General features: G+C 33.9%; 2 protein-coding genes across 3 annotated transcripts in view; one reads left to right on the forward strand and one right to left on the reverse strand.

The window, feature by feature from the left end:
- LOC125823898 (uncharacterized) overlaps positions 1-26,219 on the reverse strand; it is an 897,951-nt gene that overhangs the window by 648,988 nt on the left and 222,744 nt on the right. The window lies entirely within an intron of this gene.
- On the forward strand, positions 6,861-7,599 carry LOC125823912 (uncharacterized). Its single transcript, XM_049503274.1, has 2 exons — positions 6,861-6,997; positions 7,062-7,599. Exons 1-2 carry the CDS (start codon positions 6,861-6,863, stop codon positions 7,597-7,599), a joined length of 675 nt encoding a protein of 224 aa, XP_049359231.1.

Here is a 26,219-nt window from a genome sequence, read left to right on the forward strand (position 1 = left end):
TTTTTTTTAAAATCCAGAAAAGCGACGGACATGGTCCTTTAGTTCATCGCTTTTCTGGATTTTTCAAATTTTTATTTCCAAAAAAGCGATGGACGGCATCTTCCGTCGCTTTTCAAGATTCTAAAAAAATTAAAAATTAATCAAAGCGACGAACTTCGTCTCTTTTTTAAAATTAAAAAAAATTTTAAAAATAAAAAAAGCGACGGACGACGTCGCATTCTTCAAATTAAAAAAAAAACAAAAGCGACACAGTCCATCGCTTTTGGAAATGCGTCAAGCCAAAAAGCGACGAGATTGACTTCGTTGCTTTTCCGTCGCTTTTGGCCAAAAAAGCGACGCAGTCCGTCACTTTTTTCCGTCTCTCTTTGGCAGTTTTTTAGTAGTGGTAGAGTGTGCAACTATGATTTTAGTTCACGAATGTAAGGCCTTGATCCTAAAGCATATGCTGCAACAAGTTTGTCCCAAGCTGCACGAGTAGTCGCCACTCCAACCAATTGAGGCATGATACTTTCTGAAACATAAGTAACAATCCAACTTAGAACAAGTTGGTCTTCACGTAGCTAGACTTTATACACCAGATTGGGTTTGGTATTGGTATCGTCCAAAATTATGGTGGCGTCTGTGTAGTACCATCAATATGATTATTCAAGCTACATGCATATATCATAGGCATAAATTGTGTCTTCCACAATAAAAAATTTGAAGATGTGAGTTTTACAGGTAATTGATGTGCGAGGTTTGGAGATAGTGAAACAATAGGCATCATGGAAGGGCTGCTAGCTTCACCCATGAAATATTATTGGTAGATCTCGATTTTATTTGTGTGAAGAAAAAGAATTAGGTTGATTTAATCTCTTATGACTCTTGATACCATGTTAAAGATGCTTCTCAATCTTTTTCAATTCATAACGTTTATACATCAATATATACATGAGTATATTTTATATGACTCCAAAGTAGTAACTGTTAAGGATTTCTAATCTAAAACCAATTACACGACTTCTTTAAATACAAATAGACTTTCACTCAAACTCCTACGTGACATTATCCTTACAATAATTACACCAATTTCAGTTATTAGATGGCTTTCCAAACAACCCTTCAAGTAGTTTGATTAAAGACTAAAGTAACCATCCGTAAGTCCACTCATAAATTTGAATAAAAATAGTTACAATAACATTACAATTAAATCATGTCACTTACCATGTTTTCCCCTCAATTTATTAAAATAAATCTTTTAATCTTGTAACGACACCAGCCGAAATTCTACGTGGCAAATGGGCAGATTAGGTTGGATTTGATCGAATTCAAAAAAAAATTAAATTAATAAATGAGTTGAGTTCAAATGAATTGGACTAAAATGGGGATCTTAATCCAAACCACCCAGCTTTTATTAACTTTTAATTACTTTACTTGTAATTTTATAATATTTTAATACCTTCTAAAAGTAAATATTATTTTTATTACTATATACATATCAAATAAATAGAATATCTTATTAAAGATATTTTGACAATATTTGTCACGCATCAATTTGGGCTAAATATCAACCTATACACGTTATATATACTTCATGTATATATAACTACACTAGAAATTACAAAGTATAACAATAATTCACTTTTTCTAGCATCTCTCTCTTATCTCTCCCAATATTGCTTGTCTTTATCCTCTCACCTCCCTTTTCCACCCCCCCCCCCCCTCTCTCTCTCACACACACACAACCTTTTTTTTTATATTTTATTTTGTGTATTTGTATCAATTTTATATTTACCCGCTTCTCACTTTCTCTCCCTCTATATCCCTTTTTATGTATTTTATTTTGTCTGTCTGTATCTGTGTATTTACTCTCCCTCCCCCTCCCCCCTCTCCCTCTCTTGATGTCTCTCTTTTTAGCATTTTTTTTCTTTTAGTTTGCTTTGTATGTTTGTATCAATTGTAATTTGCTCCCTTATAGCTTTTTTTCCCCTTATATTTTGTTTTGTGGATCTGTATCAATTGTTTATCCTATCTTTTCTCTATGTTCCTCTCTCTATCTTGTTGACTTTCTTCTTTTTAGCCTTTTTTTTGTATCTTACTTTATGTGTTGTATCAATTATATATTTGTTCCTTCTCTTTCTTCCTCTTTAACCTTTTTCTTGTACTTTTATTTTGTGTGTTTGTGTCAATTGTATTATTTTTTCTCTCTCTCCCTGGCCTCTCTTTCCCTCACCCTCAACCTCTTCCCCTATTTCTTTGTTATAGTATTTTTCTTTATGTACTTGTATCAGTCGTATATTTTTATCCTTTTTAGTCTTTTTATTCACATTTATGCCGTTTGATAAATGTGCCCTTTTCGATTTGTTTCTCTAAAAAATCTAAGTAGGCAACTTTGTATCTATGTATCTATGGTAGATGAGTGGACATCTTTGGGAAGGTACATTTGTGTATCTATGTATTTGTATATTTATAGCAAATGTGTGGGCAATTATGAAAATATACATATGTGTATCAAAGTATTTGTGTATCTATATATGTGTATCTATTTATATGTGTATACAGGTGATATAAGAGAGAATGAATATAAGCGATACAAGAGTTTTGAATACAAATAATACAAGAGTGAATGAATGCAAATGGCACAAGAGCGAATGAATACAAATGATACAAGAATGAATGATAAGAGATAGAGAGAGATGTGAAAATATAAAATACAACATAAATATAAATATTAATACAATTGTTTGATAACCAAAAAATTAGAAATATAGAGAGAAAAGTGAAGTGAGAGGGGGATGCAACTTAAATGCACGTATAAATGTAATAAATAGTCGCCTAATAACTCAAAATTATGAAAATACACACACACAGAAGTGATAGAGGATATAATCTAAAAACAGACATCTTTACAACATATACAGTCTCATGACACCTAAAAAAAATACAGAAATACAGAAAGAGAGGTAGAAATACAAAATATAAAGTAGGGGTGAGAGAGGGAGAAAAAAAAAAGATACTACCTAAATGCACATATGCATACAGTCGATAAACTCATCTGTTACCTCAAAAAATATAAATATAAAGAGATAACGATGGAAATACAAATTCAAAGAGAGGTAAGAATACAAAAAGGGAAAGAAAGAGAGGGTGTTGGGGGGGGGGGGGGAGGATAGAGAAAGAGAGAGAGAGATGACAGAGAAAAGTGTGAGAGAATACAACCTAAATAAACATATTAAAATAACAAATAAATTCACCTAATACCTCAAAAAATATATAAATGTTAAGAGAAGGATGAAAATACAAATACGGAAGTGAAAACATAAAATACAAGGAGAGATCACGGAGAAAGGGTGAGAAAGAAATAGAGAGAGGAAAAATGTGAGCGAGAGAAAGAGAAGGGGAGAGAGATGAAGAGAAAGAGAGAAAGGGCCGGGAGAGAGGCGAATGAGATTAAGGAGAGAGGCAAAAGAGATTTTTCCGACATAACATCTCAGACTATAGCTATAAATTGTAAATACAACTATAGATATAACTCTCCAATTATGTCCAAATGATAGATATTTATAAAATTTTCTCAAATGAGTTGGATTGAATTAATAAATAAACGGATCAATAGTCAACAGTCAACATAAAATTGAGCAAATTAATCAAATTATGATTTCAGGGGCTAGTTTTATCACCTATAACCGAAACAATGCTAATTATAGGTGATTTTGAAATTCAATACAATATTTTTAACAAATATTTCTTAGCAACATTAGTTAAGAAGTTTTGAAAGTCTTCTTTAAAAATTATTTAAATTATTTATTAGAAAAGGTAAACTTATTTTTTTTTTAAATCACATATTTTGAGTCATATTTGAAATTCTAAAGATAGTATCAAATTTATTTATTAAAATATCTCAACATATTAGAAATGGTTCAAAAATGTCTTCTTCCCACTTATTGGATAAAAATAACCTTAACCTAATAGAAATGATTCAAATTTACCCCTCCTTCTACCCATTTGATCAAATATCGTGAACATATTAGAAATGACTCAAAAATATTTCTTAATTCTAATTATATATGTCACATTTTTTTCTTTTAATATGTTTCTTAAAAAGGAGTGTAAATGCAGTATCACATAATATAAAATTATAGATAAATCTCAATAGTTTTAAAAGAGTAACAGTTTTAAGTAATAGAAAAGATGATATATAGCTAAGATGCTAATAGAAGTGAATTTGATTAAAGAGCTAAAGACTTAACTTATTCAAATTTGAAGGTTAAAAAGAATTTTAAAAAATAATTTGATACTGTAAAAATATTATACTTATAAATTTTAATAAGATATTTTAATACTGCGTGAAGTGGGGCCATATTAATTAGTATTTAATAAATATAATTTTAGGTAGAAGAAGGTCAAATTTGAATAATTTCTAATAGATTAAAGGTATTGTTGACTCGATAGGTTGGGGGGGGGGGGGGATTCGAACCATTTCTAATGGGTAAAGACATTTTTTACCCAGTAGATGGAAGGATGGGCAAAAGTGATCCAATAGATGGAAGAGAGATATTTTAAAATCATTTCTCATACGTACGTTGAGTGCAGTTTCGACCTTTTTCTATTTACTTAATCATTCTTAATGAACATTATTTCTAACTGGTATGTTAATAGGTACGGTAGGAGAACCACGACTCTTCATAAATTCTTAGTTGGTGTTTGATCATGCAATTTCATCTCATGATATGAAATTATGAGATGAAATCAGCGTTTGGACATGCGATCTCACGCTGATTTCATATCATAAGATCAAATCTCAAATTCTTCCAAAATCAAGATTTGGGAATTCCAAATCATGATATGAGATTTTTCAAATACAAAAATTGCCCACAAGTTTATAATTTATAAAAATAACCCACATTTAATTTAAATATATATACTAGTCATTTGTTTCATATGTAAATAAAATTTATAATTCATATCTTTACTTTTTAAACCGTTTATATCTCGTATAACGATTATTCTCTCCAATATAAAGTTATTTTTACTTCAGAACAATTCTTAATTTACCATTTGTATTCACCAAATTCAATAGTTTTGATCAAAATTATTACTACTTCATTCAAATCAATGTTTAATAAAACAACAACAACAACAACAACAACAACAATAATAATAATAACAATAATAATAATAACAACAATAATAATAATAATACCAATAATAATAACAATAATAATAATAATAATAATAATAACAACAATAACAATAACAATAATAATAACAATAATAATAAAAATAATAATAACAATAATAATAATAATAATAACAATAATAATAAGAATAACAACAACAACAACAACAATAATAATAATAATAATAATACTAATATTAATAATATTAATAATAATAATAATAATAATAATAATAATAATAATAATAACAATAATAATAAGAATAACAACAACAACAACAATAATAATAATAATAATACTAATATTAATAATATTAGTAATAATAATAATAATAATAACAATAATAATAAGAATAACAACAACAACAACAATAATAATAATAATAATACTAATATTAATAATATTAGTAATAATAATAATAATAATAATAATAATAATAATAATAGAGAAGGGAAATTGATAATTTATTACAAAAGGGTTTGATAAAACCTTCTAAATCACCTTGGTCTTGTATTGCATTTTATGTCAATAATGCAGCCAAAAAGGAACGTGGTGTTCCTAGATTAGTTATAAATTATAAACCTTTAAACAAGTTTTTAAAATGGATTAGGTATCCTATTCCAAATAAAAAGGATTTACTGTCTAGATTATATGACGCCAATATATTTTCTAAATTTGATTTAAAATCAGAATATTGGCAAATCCAAATATTTAAAGAGCATTCTTATAGAACTACATTTAATGTCCCGTTTAGATAATACGAATGAAATGTTATGCCATTTGGTTTAAAAAACGTTCCTTCTGAATTTTAGAAAATTATGAATGATAATTTTTAACTCATATTTGGACTTCATCATCGTTTATATTGATGATATTTTGATTTATTCAAACACTCTTGAAATGCATATTAAACATTTAGACATTTTCAAGAAAATAGTTATACAAAATTGTTTGGTGATTTCTAAACCAAAAATGAGTTTATTTCAAATTAAAGTTCGATTTTTAGGACATCTTATTTGTTAAGGGAAGGTTACCCCTATTCAGCGATCAATTGATTTATCTGAAACTTTTGCTGATGAGCTAGAACAAGCTTTTGATTTTAAAGAGCATATTGCATTGGAAGTTAATAAACTTCGTGGTTTTCCTAAAAAGAATAGTGGTGATACTAAATTTGCTTATAAGCCTAGTATGCAAACATATTACTATTCTCGATTGACTCCTCAAGATGTATTGATAGAGGAACGCGGCTGGAATCAGACCAATACTTCTTATAGTGGTTCTGAAATTTATGAATGGAATCTTGATGGCCTGACTGATAGACAATTAACTATCCTTATTCATCGTATGTTAATGTATGCTACTAGCTGTAAAAATACCAAAAATACAGATAGAAATATTTGCAAAATGATTATTGCAGGTTTCACTGGCCAACTTCAAGGTTGGTGGGACAATTATATGAGCTTCGAGGCAAAAGCGACTGTAGTAAATGCTATTGCAGATAACGAAGGCGTTGATAACTAAGGCATAGCTTTAGTAAAAAATAGAGAAGATGTTGTCTATACCCTAGTATTGACTATACTAGAGCATTTTAATGGTAGATTCACCAACCAGTACGAAACTGTTCGCAGTTTGTTGAATGGTCTACGATGTAGACATTTGGGAGAATTTCGATGGTATAAGGATACTTATATGAGTCGAGTGATGGAGCTACCAGAAAATGATACAGAACATTGGAAAGCCAAGTTTATAGACGGCTTTCCCTCTTTATTTGGTGAAAGAGTTAAAAAAAACTCTAAGGAATCCGCGAAGAGCTATTCCTTACAACACTTTTACTTATGGTAAGTTGATAGGAGCTTGCACTCAAGAAGGAATAAACCTGTGCAACAAATTAAATCTCTCTAGGCAGCTTAAGATTGATAAGCTTAGAGAAAGATCTCAATTAGGAGATTTCTGCACTCAATTTGGTTTACCAGATTCAGGTAAAGTTAAGCAGACCAAACATAGAGATTCTAGCGATTCCACTCCTAATAAATATTATAGGAGAAAAAGGTCTAGACGAAGATCTAGGGAAGAACGGGAAGAGCGAAAAACTCGTCGTAAATCTGATAGATTTACAAAAAATAGGTCTAGGCGAGAACTCGCTAAGATCAAGTGCTACAAGTGTGATAAATTTGGACATATAACACCCAATTGTAAGCTTGAAAAGATGAAGTCTTTGGAACTGGATGAAGAGGTTCATGATAAGATTTATAGTTTCTTATATACCTCTAGTTCTGAGTCCGATTATGATTCTGATTCCGGCTCAGAAGAAGACATAGATTTGCCTGAGTCTTCTGATAATAAGCAGTCTGTTACTATGAATGCTTGCAGGTGCCACGGTGATATTTGCTCGTGTGAAATGATGAATTTTATAAATTGCAATCTCAATTTGAAGATTTGAACATTCATATTATTACATCTGATAATGTGATTGAACTTCTAAAAGAAGTTACTGATAATGATTTGTGTGATAAAATTATTCAATTTGTTGTTAATAACAGTGCCAGTTCTTCAAAACCTATTGTAAAATCGAAAAAGAATTTTGAATTTGAGTATTCTGCACCATATTCTTTGTCTGAAGTTAATACTAGACTTGCTAGACAACCTGTTGTTATACATGATACTTTTTTTGATGATTTAAAAGGAGAAATTGAAAATTTGAAAAAATGAGATTAAATCTCTTAAACAAAATCAAATGATTTGTGATCATCACATTACTCAGATTGAGGTAGCTAATAGCAAAGGTAAGAATGTTGTTGAAAATAATAATCTTGAGAATAACACTCTTACAAAATCTGTTAAACTTGATCCTAAACAAGATATGTTTTTAGGAATGATACAAATTGTTACTGCTCATAAATGGTATGTTAAATGTACCATACTGATTGATAATACTTTCTCCATAACTGATATTGTTATGATTGACAACGAAGCTGATGTGAGTTGTATTCAGGAAGGTCTTGTACCTACCAAGTATTTTGAAAAAACTTCTCATATGGTCAAATCTACTTTTGGACATGCTTTAGATATAAAGTATAAATTGCCTAATACGCGTATTTGCCAAAATAAAGTTTGTATTCCGCATTTCTTTTTCTTGGTTAAAAATCTGTTATACCCTCCAATTATACTTGGAACTCCGTTTATAAATGCTATTTATCCTTTTACCAATATAACTGCTAAAGGTTTTTCTGCTACTTATAAAGACAGAGATATTAGTTATACTTTTATCACTGATCCGATTTTTCGTGATATTAATACTTTGATTAATATGAAACAAAAGCATATTGATTCATTACAACGTGAAATGTTTAGCAAGAATATATTTGATACTTTAAAATCTATCAAAGTTCAGGAAAAAATTAGATTGATTTCCGAACAAATTGCCGTTGATATTTGTGTTGATCATCCTAGTGCTTTTTGGAATCGAAAAAAATATATTGTCACTCCTCCATATGAAGATAATTTCTCTGAGGATGATATTCCTACGAAGTCTCGTCCCTGTCAGATGAATGCTGAATTAGTTGAACACTGCAAAAGGGAAATTGATAATTTATTACAAAGATAACAGATAGGACGCAATTGCAAAGATTCTTGTAGAAGGGGGAAATATAATTCAAGCTTTCCAAGATGCTTTGCAATTTCGTCCTATCTGTTATCTAAAGTACCTTGAAGAACACACTTTATTTCACAACTCCGGTAGTATCCGGCAAGCTTACAATACAAGAGAGATAGTTCTTTACAAGAGAAGAAGAAGAGAGAGAGAGTGTTTACAAGCCCGCCCCTCAACTAAGTAAAACAAACTTATTTATAGAAAAAGAAAAGCATCTAGGTACAGGGATACTGGACCCCTATTTGGGTCCTATGAACAGTATATCTATTGTTGCTCAACAGTGTTTCTAGTGATGATAGTGCCTTTTTACTGTTCGAGTTAAGTTTTACAACACGTCTTTTCCTTTTAAGCTGATTAGGAAATCTTCCGTTACATCTCCTCCACATGGTTGAGTATCTTCTTGAGCATCCTCACTCGTTTCACTTCTCATAGAAGTGTCGTCTGACTTTGCATAGTGAGTGATATTAAGAAGAATATTTCTCCTAACCTCTTCTAGGTATTCTTTTATCATATCTTCTGCGTTTCCATCTTGAATGGAAATTCTTCTAGCAATATGCTTAAGAGAGTTGTCCGCGACAAGCACCTTGTGAGAATCAGTACCATAATCTTGGATTTTTTTAGTGATAAGGTCTAGCAATTCTTGACCATATAATACCTTTGTCTTGGGATCTTTTTTCATCAATTTGTCCCAAAAATTATTATAATAGATGCAGTATAAACACAGAATCTGTTCTTCGGTATAACCGACTTCTAGGGTCCATTTATGGATCCAAGGGATATAGAATTCTATGAAAAATATATATCTGTTCAATTTGTTCCATATAACAAATATGATTAGTGTGATATAATTTATTTAAATCCGGCAAAATCTTAACCCATTCTTTATATAATTTTAAGAAAGGATCCCGTAGAATCTTTATAGTCAGGCCGTGGTATGACCACCATTTCAAGAACCAATTAGGGATTGGTTCATCAAATATCTTTGAACAAACCTTCACAAACCAAGTATGTTTATGCCTCTCATTATTATAGTAGAGGACTCTACTGAAAGAGTTAATATAATCCCAATAATTATAATTAGTGGGTACCTTGTTTAGACTGATCTGTCTTTCTTTCATTGAGGAAATACACCAATCTTCTATCGAAATAATTTGGTTTATGATCATTTTAGAGAAGTTATAAACATTCTCGCTAGTATTGTATCCTGAAAAGTGCTGAAAACCAACACTACCAGTGCTTATCAAAATGGTCTCATAATATGAGCGGGTTTTATATGATTCACCCTGGAAATATAATCCGTTAATTAGATAACGCTGGAATATCTACCAGGGTTCGTCTTTCCTCTGAATTTCAGAGTTTTCCAAAAGAAATATTATTTCTTTTTTAACTACATTTTCATACGATTTGATATCATGAACATCGTCTTTGGCAATAGAGGCAAAGGTATCACCTTTTTCCTTTTGTGACAAATATGCTTGTAGCTCTGCATATAACGGGCTACCTTCTGGAATATCTTCCAAATGTACAAACAATGATGTCGCCTTTTGCGCTCCTTTTGAGTGCAAGTTTATCAAGCTCATGCCTCCGCACTATAATATCGGGGAGTTTGAAAAGGATCCGTATGAAGACCATGAAGAGGAACCTGGGGAAGATCTGCCCCTTCCTCGAGAGTTATTCCCTCTGTCGCGACCCTTGGTTACCCAAGGAGGGTCCATCCTACAAACAAAGCATTTTGTTTTAATCATTTATAAGATCATCAAAATAATCCTGATAATAATAATTTTGATCATCAAAATCGATGACTTCTTCACAATTATAAATGGTGAAAATATCCATCACCATACTATCAATGATTTTCCATAGGATAATATCTTGTACGTCTTGGTTTAGCGGAACCACCTTTAAGATAGTTACCAATGTTTTATCGGTAAAGAAGGGATTGAGAAAGCTCATTCTTAAGAAGTTGATATTCTCTAGATAACAAATCTGGAAGAGAATTTTCACTCCTTTTTTTATAATGAATTTCGAAATCAAACGGGGCTTACTATGCCTGCCACCTGGCGAATATCAGTTTAGAAGCATCATGCTTAAAATCTTTATCAAACATATATTTGACAGATTGAGCATCAGTTTTTATAAGAAACTTTTGATTATATAAATCATTCTGAAATCAAAACACATTTAACGATGGTTAGCATTTCATGGGCCACCGTAGCATATTTTTTCTGAGCATCGCTCCATTTTCCTGAATGAAATCGAATCAGATATTCAGTTTTATCATGAGGATTAATTTGTTTCAAAATTCCTCCATAACCAGTATTGGACACATTCGTCTCGACTATTTTCTACCAAGCAGTGTTAGCAAGAGTTAAACATGGCAAAGATTGAACACGAAGTTTGATATTCTTTACCAAAGTAGTGAGACTATTAGTCCAAGGTGACTTATTATCCTTTTTTACCCTATCATATTTAGATAAAGTCTAAATATTTCATGGTAGATATAAAAGTGAAGTTAGTTATCTGACATACATATAATTCTTTAGCCGGACATAGTCACGGTAATAATAATAACAATAATAATAACAACAATAATAATAACAATAATAACAGTAATAATAATAATAATTACAATAATAATAATGGACCCCGGAAGTAGGTTTTACTGAAGAAAAAATTCCATGCTTATATCGGATTTATTATAATAATTTCTGGGATAAATTAATGAAGAAGGATCCCATGACTAAATCATTATATGGCCAAGAATTATTTGACTCTATTTCTCAAAGAATCCAAGATTATGGTACTATTCGTCACAATGGAATAATTGATGACAACTCCGTCAAACATATTGCTAGAAGAATTTCCATTCAAGATGGAAATAAAAAAGAAATGATAAAGGAGTATTTGGATGAAATTAGGAGGAATATACTCCTCAATATCACTCACTATGAAAAATCAGACACTTCAATGAGAAGTGAAACAAGTGATGATATCGCAGATGATGCTCAAGAGGCCTAAACTTGTGAATCGGAGAAACCCGTGACAGAAGATATGCTGTCTAAAGCAGAAGGTTTATTTAGGGAGTTGAAAAGGAAAGACAAGATGACCACTATTGATTAACAGTAGATACACTGTTAAACCACAGTTGAAAAACTGTTACTATACATTTGGGACCCATTGATAAGGGACCCATGGTCACTGTAGATCACTGTAGATAGATCCCTTTTTCTTCTATAAATAAGGTCTTTTGTAGTTTGAAGGAGGGGCGTCGAAAAACACTCTCTCTTCAAAAGAATTTTTTTTAAAGTTGTTTGTTTCTCTTAGTTTGTAAAGCTCTCAGTTTGCCGGAGGTTCGCCGAAAGTAAATAAAGTTGTTGATACAAAGTAATTATAATAGATTCGATACGACAAGCAAATAAATTCAGATCTAGGTGCATAGTTATAACCATGCGTTTTAACATTCAAGGTTAAAACATCTAATATATTAGAATCAGTCAAAGATAACTGCAAATTGGGCTGATCATTAAAATAAACTGGACCATAAGCCACCGTAGATTCTATCGAACCCATCAAGGATTGACGAAAATTTAAATTCCTCGCATCTCGTAGAGCAGCTAAGAAAGTCTCTTGTAACCCTTTAAGAGTTAAAGGTTTAAAAGCAATTTGAACCATGCCAATATGCAAAAATTTATACTGAGATTTATATAATTCAATATCACACTTATTTAATAAACGAATAGTTTGTTCTGACGAGTTTAGCGCCAAGGATTGTTCAGTTGTTTTAATCAACTGTTTATTAGAAATCTTATCAAACCAACCATAATCATAAATAGTTTTTATATTAACTTTCGGAATAGTCCATTTGTTTAACAAATCAAGGTTTTGAGGTATATCTACCTCTTCTAGTCGAGTGCTTTTAATATCTTCTTGATCCATAAAAGAGAGAATATATCAATGCCGAAATTCTTCACATCAATTATATATATACCATGAAAGTTCCTAGTCTCTGATATCAACGATACAGGATCACTGACCTGGCGGTGGTCCGCCCAATCATAGATCAAGCAAGTCACAATGATACAGGATCACTCACCTGGCGGTGGTCCGCCCAGTCATAGATCAAGAAAGTCAATATCCTTAGAGGTAGTCCAACTACATAAGAATCGAAATACATAAGAATTTTAACATAGTTTCTCAGACTGCATGGTTTAATTATTTTACCCAAGCAAAGGGCCTGTCAAGAAGCTAATACATACTTTTATTAAGCCCATGTGTCTGATATTTCTAACCGGGTATGAGGCGCCCTACTTATCAAACTCAATTTCGAGCTAAAAACCACGGCTCATCAGACGGAGTCATAACAAAGCCAATAAAAGTAGTACTAGATCTGACTGTACCTCAATCTCAGAACCAAGTCGAGAAGCCATACTAAAATTATTCTATATTTAAATAAAGCTTAGATCCGTTCATGGTCTATATAAAAGAGAAGTTAGGTATCCGACATAGATATAATTTTTTTAGCTGGACATAGTCACAGCTTGCAGATCGGAGATATAAAAAGATTTATAAATAAAAGTAGAGAATTAAATTACCTTGTATCAACAACTTTATTAACAACAACAACAACAATAATAATAATAACAATAACAATAACAATAATAATAATAACAATAATAACAATAATAACAATAATAACAATAATAACAATAATAACAATAATAATAACAATAATAATAACAATAATAATAAAATTAATAATAATAACAATAATATTAATAACAATAATAATAATAATAATAATAATAATGATAAGAATAACAATAATAATAACAATAATAATAATAATAATAATAATAATATTAATAACAACAACAACAACAACAACAATAATAATAATAATAATAGTAATAATAAGTATCTCAGAAGACGGGCGGTAGTCCGCACGGTCATCTTCAATCTAGCTTGTTAACATTCGAATTCGAGGAATAAATTCGAATCGAAATACATACAAATTTTTATATAGTTTAATGATTGTGTGGAAGGATCTGATCCTTTTACCCAAGCAAAGGGTCTGTCGAGATTCAAATACGTATTGTTAGTGAGTCCATGTGTCTAGCAGTTCTAACCGGGTATAAGGGACCCTTTTACTCCTTATCGGGCTGAGACCACAGCTGGCTAGACGGAGTCACTAAGACAAAGCCACTAACTTGTTGTATTGAATCTGACTGCACCACCATCTCGGAACCAAGTCAAGAAACCATATATAAATTTATGCATATTTAGATAAAGTCTAGATCTTTCATGATAGATATAAAAGTGAAGTTAGTTATCCGACATAGATATAATTCTTTAGCCGAACATAGTCACGGCTTAGATCGGAGAAAGTAATATAGTAAAGAAAAGGAAGGAGAGGAAGACAAATAGTACCATAAAACATTATTCCACAACTCCGGTAGTTCTCCGGCAAGCTCACAATTTACAATACAAAAGAAAAGAATAAGAGAGAAAGAGTACAAAGGAGAGAGAGTGGTTGCTGAAAACCTGTCTTTTACAAAATAAAACCAACTTATTGATAGAAACTAAAAAGCATCTAGGAATAGTAGTAGGGGGTCCCCTATGTGGGTCCTAGAAGCAGTATATCTACTGTTGCAACAGTGTTTCTACTGTTGATAATGCTTATCCGCTAACTCTTATTTTTTAAGCTTTGAAAGGAAATCTTCTGCTTTCTTCAGTGTGTGACTGAGCCTCGTGAGTATCATCACTTGTTTCACTGCGCATAGATGAGTCTTATTTTGCATAGTGTGTTCTATTAAGAAGAAGAATTTTCTTGACTTCTTCCAAATAACTTTTAATCGTTTCATTTTGATCATCTTCTTCTTGGTTAGAAAATTTTCTAGCCATATGTCTAACTGAAGTGTCAGCACTTATCCCTTTATGAGGAATTGATTTATAATCCTGAATTATCTTGGAAATTAGATCTATCAGTTCTTGTCCGTATAAGGACTTGGTTTGAGGGTCCCTTTTCATTAATTTATCCCAAAAATTGTTGAAATAGGTTCGATATAAACATGAGATTTATTCTTTAGTGAAATCCACATCTGGAGCCCATTTGTGAATCCAGGGAACATAAAATTCTACAAAGAAATATATTTGTTTGATTTGTTGCATATAACAAATGTGTTCTTGGTGATATAGATTGTTAAGGTCTGGAGAAACCTTAACCCATTATTTGTATAACTTGAGAAAGGGTTAGGCCAGTATTTTTATCGTTGACCCGTGGTATGACCACCAATTTAGAAACCAGTTTGGAATAGAGTTACCAAATATCTTTGCACATACTTTAATGAACCAAGTATGTTTGTGTCTCTCGTTATTATAATAGAGAACTTTATTAAAAGCCTGAATATAGTCCCACTATGTAAATTTCATAGAGACTTTGTTAAGGCTAAACTGTCTTTCTATCATTGAGGAAATACCCAATCTTCAATAGAAATGATTTGTTTTATAATCATTTTGGAGAAGTTATAAACGTTCGCACTGGTATTATATCTTGAAAAGTGTTGAAATTCAACACATGTACTTATCAACAATTTTTCATAATATGACCGAGTTTTGTATGACTCACCCGGAAATTAAAGTCCATTGATTAAATACCATTTGAATATCTTCCATGGTTCTTCTTTTCTTTGGATATATTTCTTTATAGAATTTTTTGTTCCCTGGATTCACAAATGGGCTCCCGAAGTGGATTTCACTAAAGAACAAATCTCATGTTTATATCGAACCTATTTCAACAATTTTTGAGATAAATTAATAAAAAGGGACCCTCAAACCAAGTCCTTATACGGACAAGAACTGATAGATCTAATTTCCAAGACAATTCATGATTATAAATCAATTCCTCATAAAGGGACAATTGCTGACACTTCAGTTAGACATATGGCTAGAAAATTTTCTAACCAAGAAGAAGATGATCAAAATAAAATGATTAAGAGTTATTTGGAAGAAGTCAAGAAAAATCTTCTTCTTAAAATAACACACTATGCAAAATAAGACTCATCTATGCGCAGTGAAACAAGTGATGATACTCATGAGGCTCAGCCATATGAATCAGAAGGGCAGATTTTAGAAGACACACTGAAGAAAGCAGAAGATTTCCTTTCAAAGCTTAAAAAATAAGAGTTAGCGGATAAGCATTATCAACAGTAGAAACATTGTTGCAACAGTAGATATACTGTTTCTAGGACCCACATAGGGAACCCCCTACTACTATTCCTAGATGCTTTTTAGTTTCTATAAATAATTTGGTTTTATTTTGTAAAAGGCAGGTTTTCAGCAACCACTCTCTCTCATTTGTACTCTCTTTCTCTTATTCTCTTCTTTTGTATTGTAAATTGTGAGCTTGCCGGAGAACTACCGGAGTTGTGGAATAAAGTTTTAAGGTACTATTTGTCTTCCTCTCCTTCCTTTTCTTTACTATATTACTTTCTCCGATCTAAGTCGTGACTATATCCGGCTAAAGAATTATATCTATGTCGGATAACTAATTTCACTTTTATATCTATCATGAAAGATCTAGACTTTATTTAAATATGCATAAATTTATATATGGTTTCTGGTAGCAAGAGAGGCCAGGCGGTGACAATTGAGAGGTTGTCACTGAGCATTCCTAGTCACACGGGAAAAGAGGTCAAATGGCAAGGCAAGGCCAGGCCATACGCCCGTTTGGCTCCTCGCGGAGTATAGCTCACATCCAAACATCTGATTGGGGAACGGGGCAACGCCAATGAAGCTCCGGCGGAAAGGGAAGGCCTGCCAGGCCGTATGCCCATGGAAAAAGATTCATTCTCTTCATAAAAAATAGGAGGTAGAACCAATAAAGATTTCTTTTTCGATTCATCCCTGGCCTCATTCAAGAATTGTTTTTGATCCAATCCGCAGGAATCAATAGAAAAGGCAAATCCCTTATGATACACCAGATCCGGCTCTTGACTTGGTTCCGAGATGGTGGTACAATCAGATTCAATACAACAAGTTAGTGGCTTTGTCTTAGTGACTCCGTCTAGCCAGCCGTGATCTCTACCCGATAAGGAGTAAAAGGGCGCCTTATACCCGGTTAGAACTGCTAGACACATGGTCTCACTAACAATACGTATTTGAATCTCGACAGACCCTTTGCTTGGGTAAAATGATCAGATCCTTCCATACATTCATTAAATTATATAAAAACTTGTATGTATTTCGATTCGAATTTATTCCTTAATAATAATAATAATAATAATAATAATAATAATACAACACTGTGACATTAATTGCAAAAATAATTGTGTTAGTTACTAACAACTTGAACACTACAGCTTATGTTCAATTTTTTTTTATTGAATCAAGATTTGATCAATAAATGTTGTATTTTTTAGAATAACTTTGTGATAATATATAATGTGATTTTATATAAAAGAAAACACTTATGTGGTAAGATTGTATAAACAATTGGGACAATTTTGGTAGTGTTACAACTTATGGAGTTTTTATGTTTATGAGAAAACATACAACATAAAAAGTTCAAATCTTATGTCCAAACAAAACTTCAACTTCATCTCATAATTTTATATCATGATTTCACATCACACGGTCAAACGGGCCCTAGAGCCTGTTTGATCAAGTGGTGACAATATTTCTCTCTCTTTGATTTTGCTCTTCCCATCATTATTAAAATAATAATAATAGAGAATATATTTTAATTTATCTTTATTTATTAGATATTTTTTGAAAATTGATATATTATTCTCGAATCTTAAGAGATGTTTTTACTAGTATTACCCTAACTTTAGATGTTCAAGTTGAATTTCGAGCATTCCAAAAATTTGAAGATTCAACTACAAAAAGAACGAGTTACTTCTTTAATATTAAAGGTAATTAAAAATAACTTTCAATTTTTATTTTTGAATTTTTAAAATGATTATTATTTTAGATTTAAAAGGAGAAACATGTTGTGACATCATTCGAACTAAGTGTACATTACACCTTAGGTGAATGTCACATCGTAATGAGAGATAAAAGTTAACGACTTTATACGAATGAGTTCAAAATCAACTCTTTTAAATCAAACCTTAAGGAATGAATTTGTGTTGGTCGTGATACAAAGCATACAATACCTTTAGTTGAGTTAGGACCATTATATTTGTTGACAAGTATTACAAATCAGATACGATATAAACTGTTATTGTAATATACCACATATAAGACAAATTACTGTTCAAAATTAAAAATGAAGAAAAATGAGCAAAAACAATATTCAAGCCCACCGCAACATATTAATCTACACCGATTCAGCAGTAATATTGTTGACTTATCCTCTCTAGGATATAACAATCCATCAATGTCGTACAACTCAAGCAACTCCGAATTAGTTGAAGCATTCAAAGCTCCACAAAAAAACACTTTCCTCCAACATATAACTACTCTCTTTTGTATAGTGAATTAGTTGAAAACTTGGAATATTTTTATTTGTCTCAACTCTCTCTTTTACTACACTAACCTCAATATAAACACAATATAGTACTTCTCATCTTTTTGACTCTATGTTTTCTTGTATATTCCTTATTGTCAACACAAAGTAAGACCATCACTATTTATAGTTGAGAAAATCTTTCTTGCAATGAATAGGAAGATAATGAGGTAGTTAATAGGATAAGTGAATGACCTAAAAGTTATACTTAGGTAGAATAATGGGAAAAGGGTAAAATATATCCCTCAACTTTGGTTTATTAGTTGACTATACTCTTATCATTAAAATGAAGTTATTTTTACCACTATTGTTACTAATTTCATCATTTGTGCCCTATGTTGATGGAAATCCCCAAATCGACTCAAATTAACCGAATATTTAAAAACAACCCATTTTCCATTTTAAACTCAATGCGCCGATCCCTCTAACGTATAACCCATTCTCTCAAATTTTCCATATAACCCATTCCTCTTTACCCATTAACTTCTCCTCCGATTGTTCTTCATTTCCCTTACCCATTACCCTTCCCTTTGATTGTTCTTTCACCGTCCCCTCTATTTCCTTCGCCTCTGATAGTTCTTCTAATGTCACAAATAGTTATTCGTCTCTAAGAAAATAAGCTTGTGGTTTAGTGGTCAAAACATTTGATTTTGAGTACTATATCTAATATGGAGAGAAAATTTGTCAGATTTCCTCTGTTAAGCCCCAAGGCTACCCCCTAGACGCAACACGATGCTTAGTCTCACAAGTGACCCCAAGTTAATTCATGGTATGACATATATGTACAAGTTCAATTAAAACAAGCACTATGCGGAAGCTAAGATAGTTTAATATCTGAAATAGAGAAAATTAAAGCCCAAAATATCTGAATATATATAAAATATGTAAAGAGTATAGTAATGACTGAAAACAAAACTAGCAACTCAAGCTGAATCTAATATATGTCGAAAAGCCTTTTACTGAACTAGGTTGCTGGGACATGCCCCCAACTAACTCTAAAAAATCTGAAACTGAAAAGTAAAGCATGTCTATCGTCCTCGAACTATGAGAACTCACCCCTGAAGCTGCTAAGTAGAGACTGGAAGTCGAGCTAAGTGCGGTCTGAATGCTGAGCGCCTAAACCTACATCATACAATGATGTGCACAAAAGTATGTGTTAGTACTTTGAATGTACTGAGCATGCGAGATATGTGCTAAGCTGAACAATATAGAAACTAAATATGAAAATCGATATACTAAAGCATAACTGAAAGATGAGCTGGATGCAATGACTAATCATTAAAATATAACATGTTGAACTGAATTCTGAAATAAATACTAAATACATGGTCAATGCAACATGAATTTGACTGTGGGAGATACTAATAACCGACATACCCCAAGTAAAGCTTACTATGGGGCTAACCTGTAACCCTGGATGGAAGGGTGTTCATACCTTGCCAAGGGTACGAACAAGTTTGACGTGGATCCACTAAGTGAGGTCCACAAGGGACAAGGGTGTCAAGCCTAATCTGATGGGTGACCCCTTTAGAACCCACACTAGAGTTGTAGTTCTGGGACTCGGGATTTACTACTAAATGTCTCCCTAAACTGACGAGTGAGCCTTCATCCCTTTGTCCGCTCGGTGCTAAGTTTACTCCCTGCTGAATATTAAGCTAAAAATGCAACTATAATACTGGATAGCTCAAAATATTGATAACTATCTGAGAATGCATCATACATATATTGAAAGATATTAAAATTGAATTCTGAAGCATGATTGTCTGACTAATCTGCCTAGCAAGTATAATTCATGAAATATAGATAATTAACAAAAGCTAGGGTTTCTTAGTTTTATACATAGGACTATACTACCTCTCCAAGAAACATGTAATTAATATTATAGAAACTATAGCAACTCAATTACAGTGAATCCTTAAGATTTAGGAACCCTAGGTCTGAACAATCATGGAGAAGCTGAAGAACTGACTGCATTCTAGGGACTTAATGGGTGAAAGGAATCCACTAGTGAAATCCCACAGACCTGATGAAGAAAACTACGGAGTAATACTTTGGATTTCGGGGGTGAACTTGAAGGAGAGCTCTTCTTGTCCTTGAGAGAAAATTGTCGCCTATTTCTTTTCTTTTCTTCCTAAGTTTTGTAGGGAATGAATGTTTTAGGTAGTTTGTGACTAATTAACTAGGCTTAGATGAAAATGACTTAGTTTAAGTACCAAACACATATGGGGAAAGACCAGAACGACCCTAACTTTTAAAGCTACAAACGTGCCCAAAACGGCCAGTCTCACGAGCAGTCTACTGCTTCATGGGCCGTTTAAAGCATCACAGACCGTCTAGTGGGTCGTCATGTTTCTCTGCCCGATAGGGCTTCACCAAAATGAGCATAACTTATTACTCTTGTCTTGAAGTTAGGCAAACTTGGTTGCATTGGAAAGAGGACTCAAAAACCTTTAATTTGATAGGTAATGTGCCACTTAATTCATTTTGTGCTGAGAGATATAATTTTTTGAAGTTGAACCTAAATTTAAAAGTTGAAGAGTCCCTTTCACGGGCGACTTCGTGGTCCATGTTAAGCTTCACAGACTATCTAAGTGACCATGATCCTTCATGGTCGCTGGGTGTAACTTCATGGTTATTAGGTGCAACTTCACGGGCAGGGTGACGGGTTGTGGAACTCTTCACGACTCGTGAACCCCTTCGTGGATTGCCCTTTGTTCTTTACCATTCCAAGTTCAAATTTCTGATGTGTTACAATATCTCCCCCTTGGGATCATTCATCCTCGAATGAGGACTAAACAAGATGAGTTTGGAGGGAATGAGTTTTAATCCCTACCAACTCAGTACTAGAAACTGATATCTAACTAAGTTTAGTCTTATGGACATGAAAACATGTTGAAACATAGGAATAGCTGAGGGAACATGATACTGAGACTGAATTACACATTAGTAAACTGAGAGGCTGGAAAGAAACTATTACCTCAAATTGAAACTGAATCGGAGGAGAAGAGGTGAGGGTACTTGTCCATTATAGTTGTTTTGGCTTCCCAAGTAGTTCCCTCTATAGACTGATTCCTCCACAAAACCTTTACTAAAGCGACTTCCTTATTTCTCAACCTACGAACTTGACGGTCGAGAATCTCAACTGGAACCTCCTCATAGGTGAAGCTATCCTTTATAACCACACTCTCTAAAGGTACTATCGATGCTGGATCACCCACACACTTCTTCAACAAGGAAATGTCAAAGACTGGATGAACCGCTGCTAGTTCTGCTGGCAATTCTAACTCTTAAACCATATTACCAACCCTTTTCAAGATTCTGTACAGACCTACATACCTTGGATCGAGCTTCCCTTTCTTTCCAAATCTCATCACCTTGATTTGGAAAACCCAATCATCTATTTCAAACTCTAAGTCTCTCTTGCATCTGCATAGGACTTCTGGCGACTCATCTGTCTTTAGTCTATCTCTAATAATATGTACTTTATTCATACCCTTATGAACCGAATATGGCCCACTCAAGTCTCCTTCACCTACTTCGAACCAACCAACCAGAGACCTGCATCTACGCCCATACAGTGCCTCATAAGGGGCCATATGAATACCGGTATGAAAGATATTATTATAGGCAAACTTTATGAGAGGTAGGCGATCATCCCAACTACCCTTGAAATCGATCACATAAGATCTCAATATGTCCTCTAAGGTATGAAAGGTACGCTCTGCCTGACCATCCGTCAACGGATGAAATGCGGTACTGAGATTTACCTGAGTACCAAGACCTTTATGAACAATCTCCAAAAATGAGAGGTAAGATGAGGACCTCTATTTCAGATGATAGACAAAGAAACCCCATGCAACCTGACTACCTCGCTAATTTAGAGTCTAGCATAATCCCTTACTGAATTTGTAACCTTGACTGCCAAGAATGAGCTGACTTAGTCACTTTGTTCACTATCACCCAAATAGAGTCATGTTGACTTCGAGTACAAGGAAAATCCATAATGAAATCCATGTTGACCACTTCCCACTTCCAAGTAGGAATGCTAATCTCCTGTGTCACACCTCCTGGTTTCTGATTTTGTACTTTAAATTGCTGAAAGTTGGGACACTTAGCCACAAAATTTGTGATGTCCCTCTTTATGTCGTTCCACCAATAGACTTCTCATAGATCACGGTACATCTTAATGGCACCCGAATGAATAGAATATCTGGAACTATGGGCTTCTGTAAGGATCTGCTACCTCAACTCACCCACATTAGGGATATATAACCTAGTAGCGAAGCACACTATCTCCCTTTTGGGAGAAAACCTCAACTTTCTGCTGATGAAATACACCTTTCAACTGAAGCAATATAGGATCACTATCATGTTTCTCCTTAACCGCCGCTACCAATGAATATTCTAATCCATTCCAAACTATCACACCACCATTTGACGTGTCCATAAGGCAAACTCCTAAGCGAGCAGGCTAGTGAACATCTCTGGCTAATTCTTTCTTTTCTTCCTCAACATCTGCCATACTACCTATGGATAGTCTACTGAGGGCGGCATTAGCCACTACATTGGCCTTCCCGGATGGTAGAAAACGTTCATGTCATAGTCTTTGAGGAATTCAAGTCATCTCCTCTGACGAAGATTCAATTATTTCTGGGTGAACACATATCGGAGGCTCTTATGATTTGTGAACACATCAACATTAACACCATACAAATAGTGTCTCTAAATATTCAGGGCAAATATGATGACTGCAAGCTTGAGGTCATGAGTCGGGTAGTTCTTCTCATGGACCTTAAGTTGTTTAGAAGCATAAGCTATGACCTTACCCTGCGATATCAACACACAACCTAGGCCGACCCTGGATGCATAACAATAAACCACATAAATGCCTGAACCCTCTAGTAGAGTCAAGACAAGAGTTGTAGTCAACCTGGTCTTCAGTTCTAAGACGTTTTTCTCACACTTATTAGACCATTGAAACTTGACCTTTTTTCTGAGTCAACTTGGTCAATGGGGTAGCTATGGATGAAAATCCTTCAACGAAGCTCCTTTAGTAATCAACCAAACCCAAGAAACTTTTGATGTCAGTCGGAGAGGTGGGTATGGGCCAAGGCTTTATTGCCTCAATTTTTTGAGAATCCACTCGGATCCCTTCGCTAGATACCACATGACCAAGGAAAGCGACAAATTGTAACTAGAATTCACATTTGTTGAACTTAGCGAATAGCTAGCGATCTTTGAGGGTTTTTAGAACAACTCTCACATGAGTCGCATGCTCTTTCTCATTCCTAGAATAGACGAGTATATCATCAATAAAGACGACAAAGAACAAGGCCAAATACTATTTGAACACCCTGTTCATTAAGTCCATGAATGTTATAGGAGAATTTTTTAGTCCAAAAGACATAACTACAAATTCATAGTGACCATACCGAATCTTGAAGGTTGTCTTTGGGATGTCACTATCTCTGACTCTATGCTGATGATAGTCGGATCTGAGGCCTATCTTAGAAAAGAATTAGCATATTGAAGTTGGTCAAATAAGTCATCAATCTTATGGATAGGATATTTATTCTTGATTTCGACTTTGTTCAACAGACGGTAGCCAATGCACATCTTGAGAGAACCATCTTTCTTATGCATGAACAACAATGGATTACCCCATGGAGAGATACTAGGTCTCATGAAGCCCTTATCTAGAAGGTCTTTCAACATGTTCTTTCAATTCCTTAAGCTCAACTGGAGCCATTCTATAAGTAGGAATCAAAATAGGCTAGGTATCTGGAAGGAAATCTATTCTGATGTCGATTTCCCTTTTGGGAGGAACTTTGGAAAGATCTTCTGAAAATCATTCACTACTTGTCTTAACTCAAGAGTTGCGGTCTCAGAGTTTGAATCCTTCACCAGAATAAGGTGATAGATATACTTTTTTCATTTTCCTGGCCTTAAGGTAAGAGGTAAATTTACCTACAAGCACTGTGTTACTACCCTTCCACTAGATCTAAGACTGCTCGTTTGGAAACTGAAACCGAACAATCCTAAATCTACAATCGACTGAAGCTTAACAGGATTGTTACCAATCCATGCTAGAATGATATCAAAATCTATCATTTCTAACTTTACAAGGTTTGTTGAGGTGACTTTCTAGGAAACTTTGATAGGGCAATATATATATACACATCTAGCTATAACTAGATCTCCAACTAGAGTAGAGACTGAGAAGGGTTTTGGGAGAGTTTCTGGACTGACACCAAAGTTTACTGCTATATAAGGAGTTGCAAAAGAAATTGTAGCCGCTGGATCTAACAATACATAAACATCTAAATGGAAGACTTGTAATATACCCCTGACCACATCAGGAGAATCCTCCCGAACTTGTCGAGCTTGAAGAGCATAGAACCTGTTCTAGTGCTCACCACCACCTATACTAGACGAGACTCCCTACTGAGTGGTGTGACCTACTCGAGTTACTGCAGAGCTCGCCTGACTCTACAAACTAATGTCTCTGCCATTCTGAGAATTTTCAGGGTACTCTTTCATCCTGTGGCTTGGCTTACCACCCCAAAGAAATTTCCACTGCCTTCCATAAACTCACCCTGGCTGTTCTTACCACACTTTTTACACACTGGATGAGTGCACCCACTAGTAACTGTACCTTGAGACTTAGAGCCAGACGCTCTATCCCGTTGATCCTTCTTAAATTTTAGCACTGGGAAATAGCAAAAGATACAGCTGGACATGAATTCTTCTGAAGGAACTAGGAGTGGCTGTCATCCTCGGACCTCTTCTGAGAGTAGCTAATGTTACTGATCCTAGCCCTCTTATTGTCTCTTCCCTTTTCCTTGATTTTCTCTTCCTCAATCTACTGATCATTAGTGACCAACCTGGAGATGTCCATTCCTTTAATAAGCATGGTTGTTTTGCATTTCTTGACCACATCATTAGACACACAAGGCACAAACTTGCTTATACGAACTTTGGAGTCAGTTACTATCGCGAAAGCATATTTGGATAGTTATGTGAACTTGAGAGCATAATATTTCACACTCATGTCATTCTGCTTTAGATTAATAAATTCATGGACCTTGGCCTCCCCGAGCTCAAGTGGGAACTCCAGAAAAGCAGTCTTGAAAAGATTCCAACTCACTCGACCTGCATTAGTACCACGAGATTCCTTCCAGTGTTGATACCAAGTGTAGGCCACTCTCTTAAATTGATAGGTGTCCAAATACGCACTCTCGACTAGAGTGACACCCATAATGTCTATTACCTTATGGATGTCGTCGAGAAACTCTTGTGGATCATTTTCTGACTTAGACCCATGAAACTCCAGAGGGTTCATCTGAGTGAAGTCCCAGATTCTTGCTGCAGCAATGTTAGTCTGCGGCAGAGATGGGGCTACAGCCTGCTGATTGACCTGGGCAGTCATGGCCTGAACAAACACTTGGAAAGCAACCCTAAACTCGACATGCATGACTTGCTCATTCAATGGGTGTGCTGGAGATGCTAGCTAATTCCTGGCGTTAGCTCTTTTGGGAGGCATTTTCTGGAAAAAAAAATGAATAGAAGGAATTAGAAGGAGATTAAACAAAGTTTATACTCTATAGCACGAGCTGGAAAAGAAAGAATGGAAGTTTTTCCTAACAATGTCTCACAACTCCTCCCCTATAAGTGTGGCGCGATTCACACCATAAAGAAGACCCTACTGGGCGCGACTTTTAGACACCCTAGGAAACTTAAACATGAGGCTCTGATATCAAGTTTGTCACGCCCCAAGGCTACCCCCTAGATGCAACATGGTGCTTAGTGTCATAAGTGACCCCAAGCTAACCCATGACATTGCATATCTATACAAGTTAAATTAAAACATGCACAATGTGAAAGCTAAAACAATTTAATATTT

Source organism: Solanum verrucosum, unplaced genomic scaffold (genome assembly GCF_900185275.1).
Source record: "Solanum verrucosum unplaced genomic scaffold, falcon-dt-bn FXZP01000056.1, whole genome shotgun sequence".
NCBI lineage: Eukaryota > Viridiplantae > Streptophyta > Magnoliopsida > Solanales > Solanaceae > Solanum > Solanum verrucosum.

Bases quoted from the DNA above. Each gene is read 5' to 3' on its own strand.
- LOC125823912 (XM_049503274.1), top strand. From the start codon at position 6,861: ATGGAGCTACCAGAAAATGATACAGAACATTGGAAAGCCAAGTTTATA. The intron at 6,998-7,061 runs GTAAGTTGATAG...AAATCTCTCTAG, and splicing joins TTACAACACTTTTACTTATG to GCAGCTTAAGATTGATAAGC.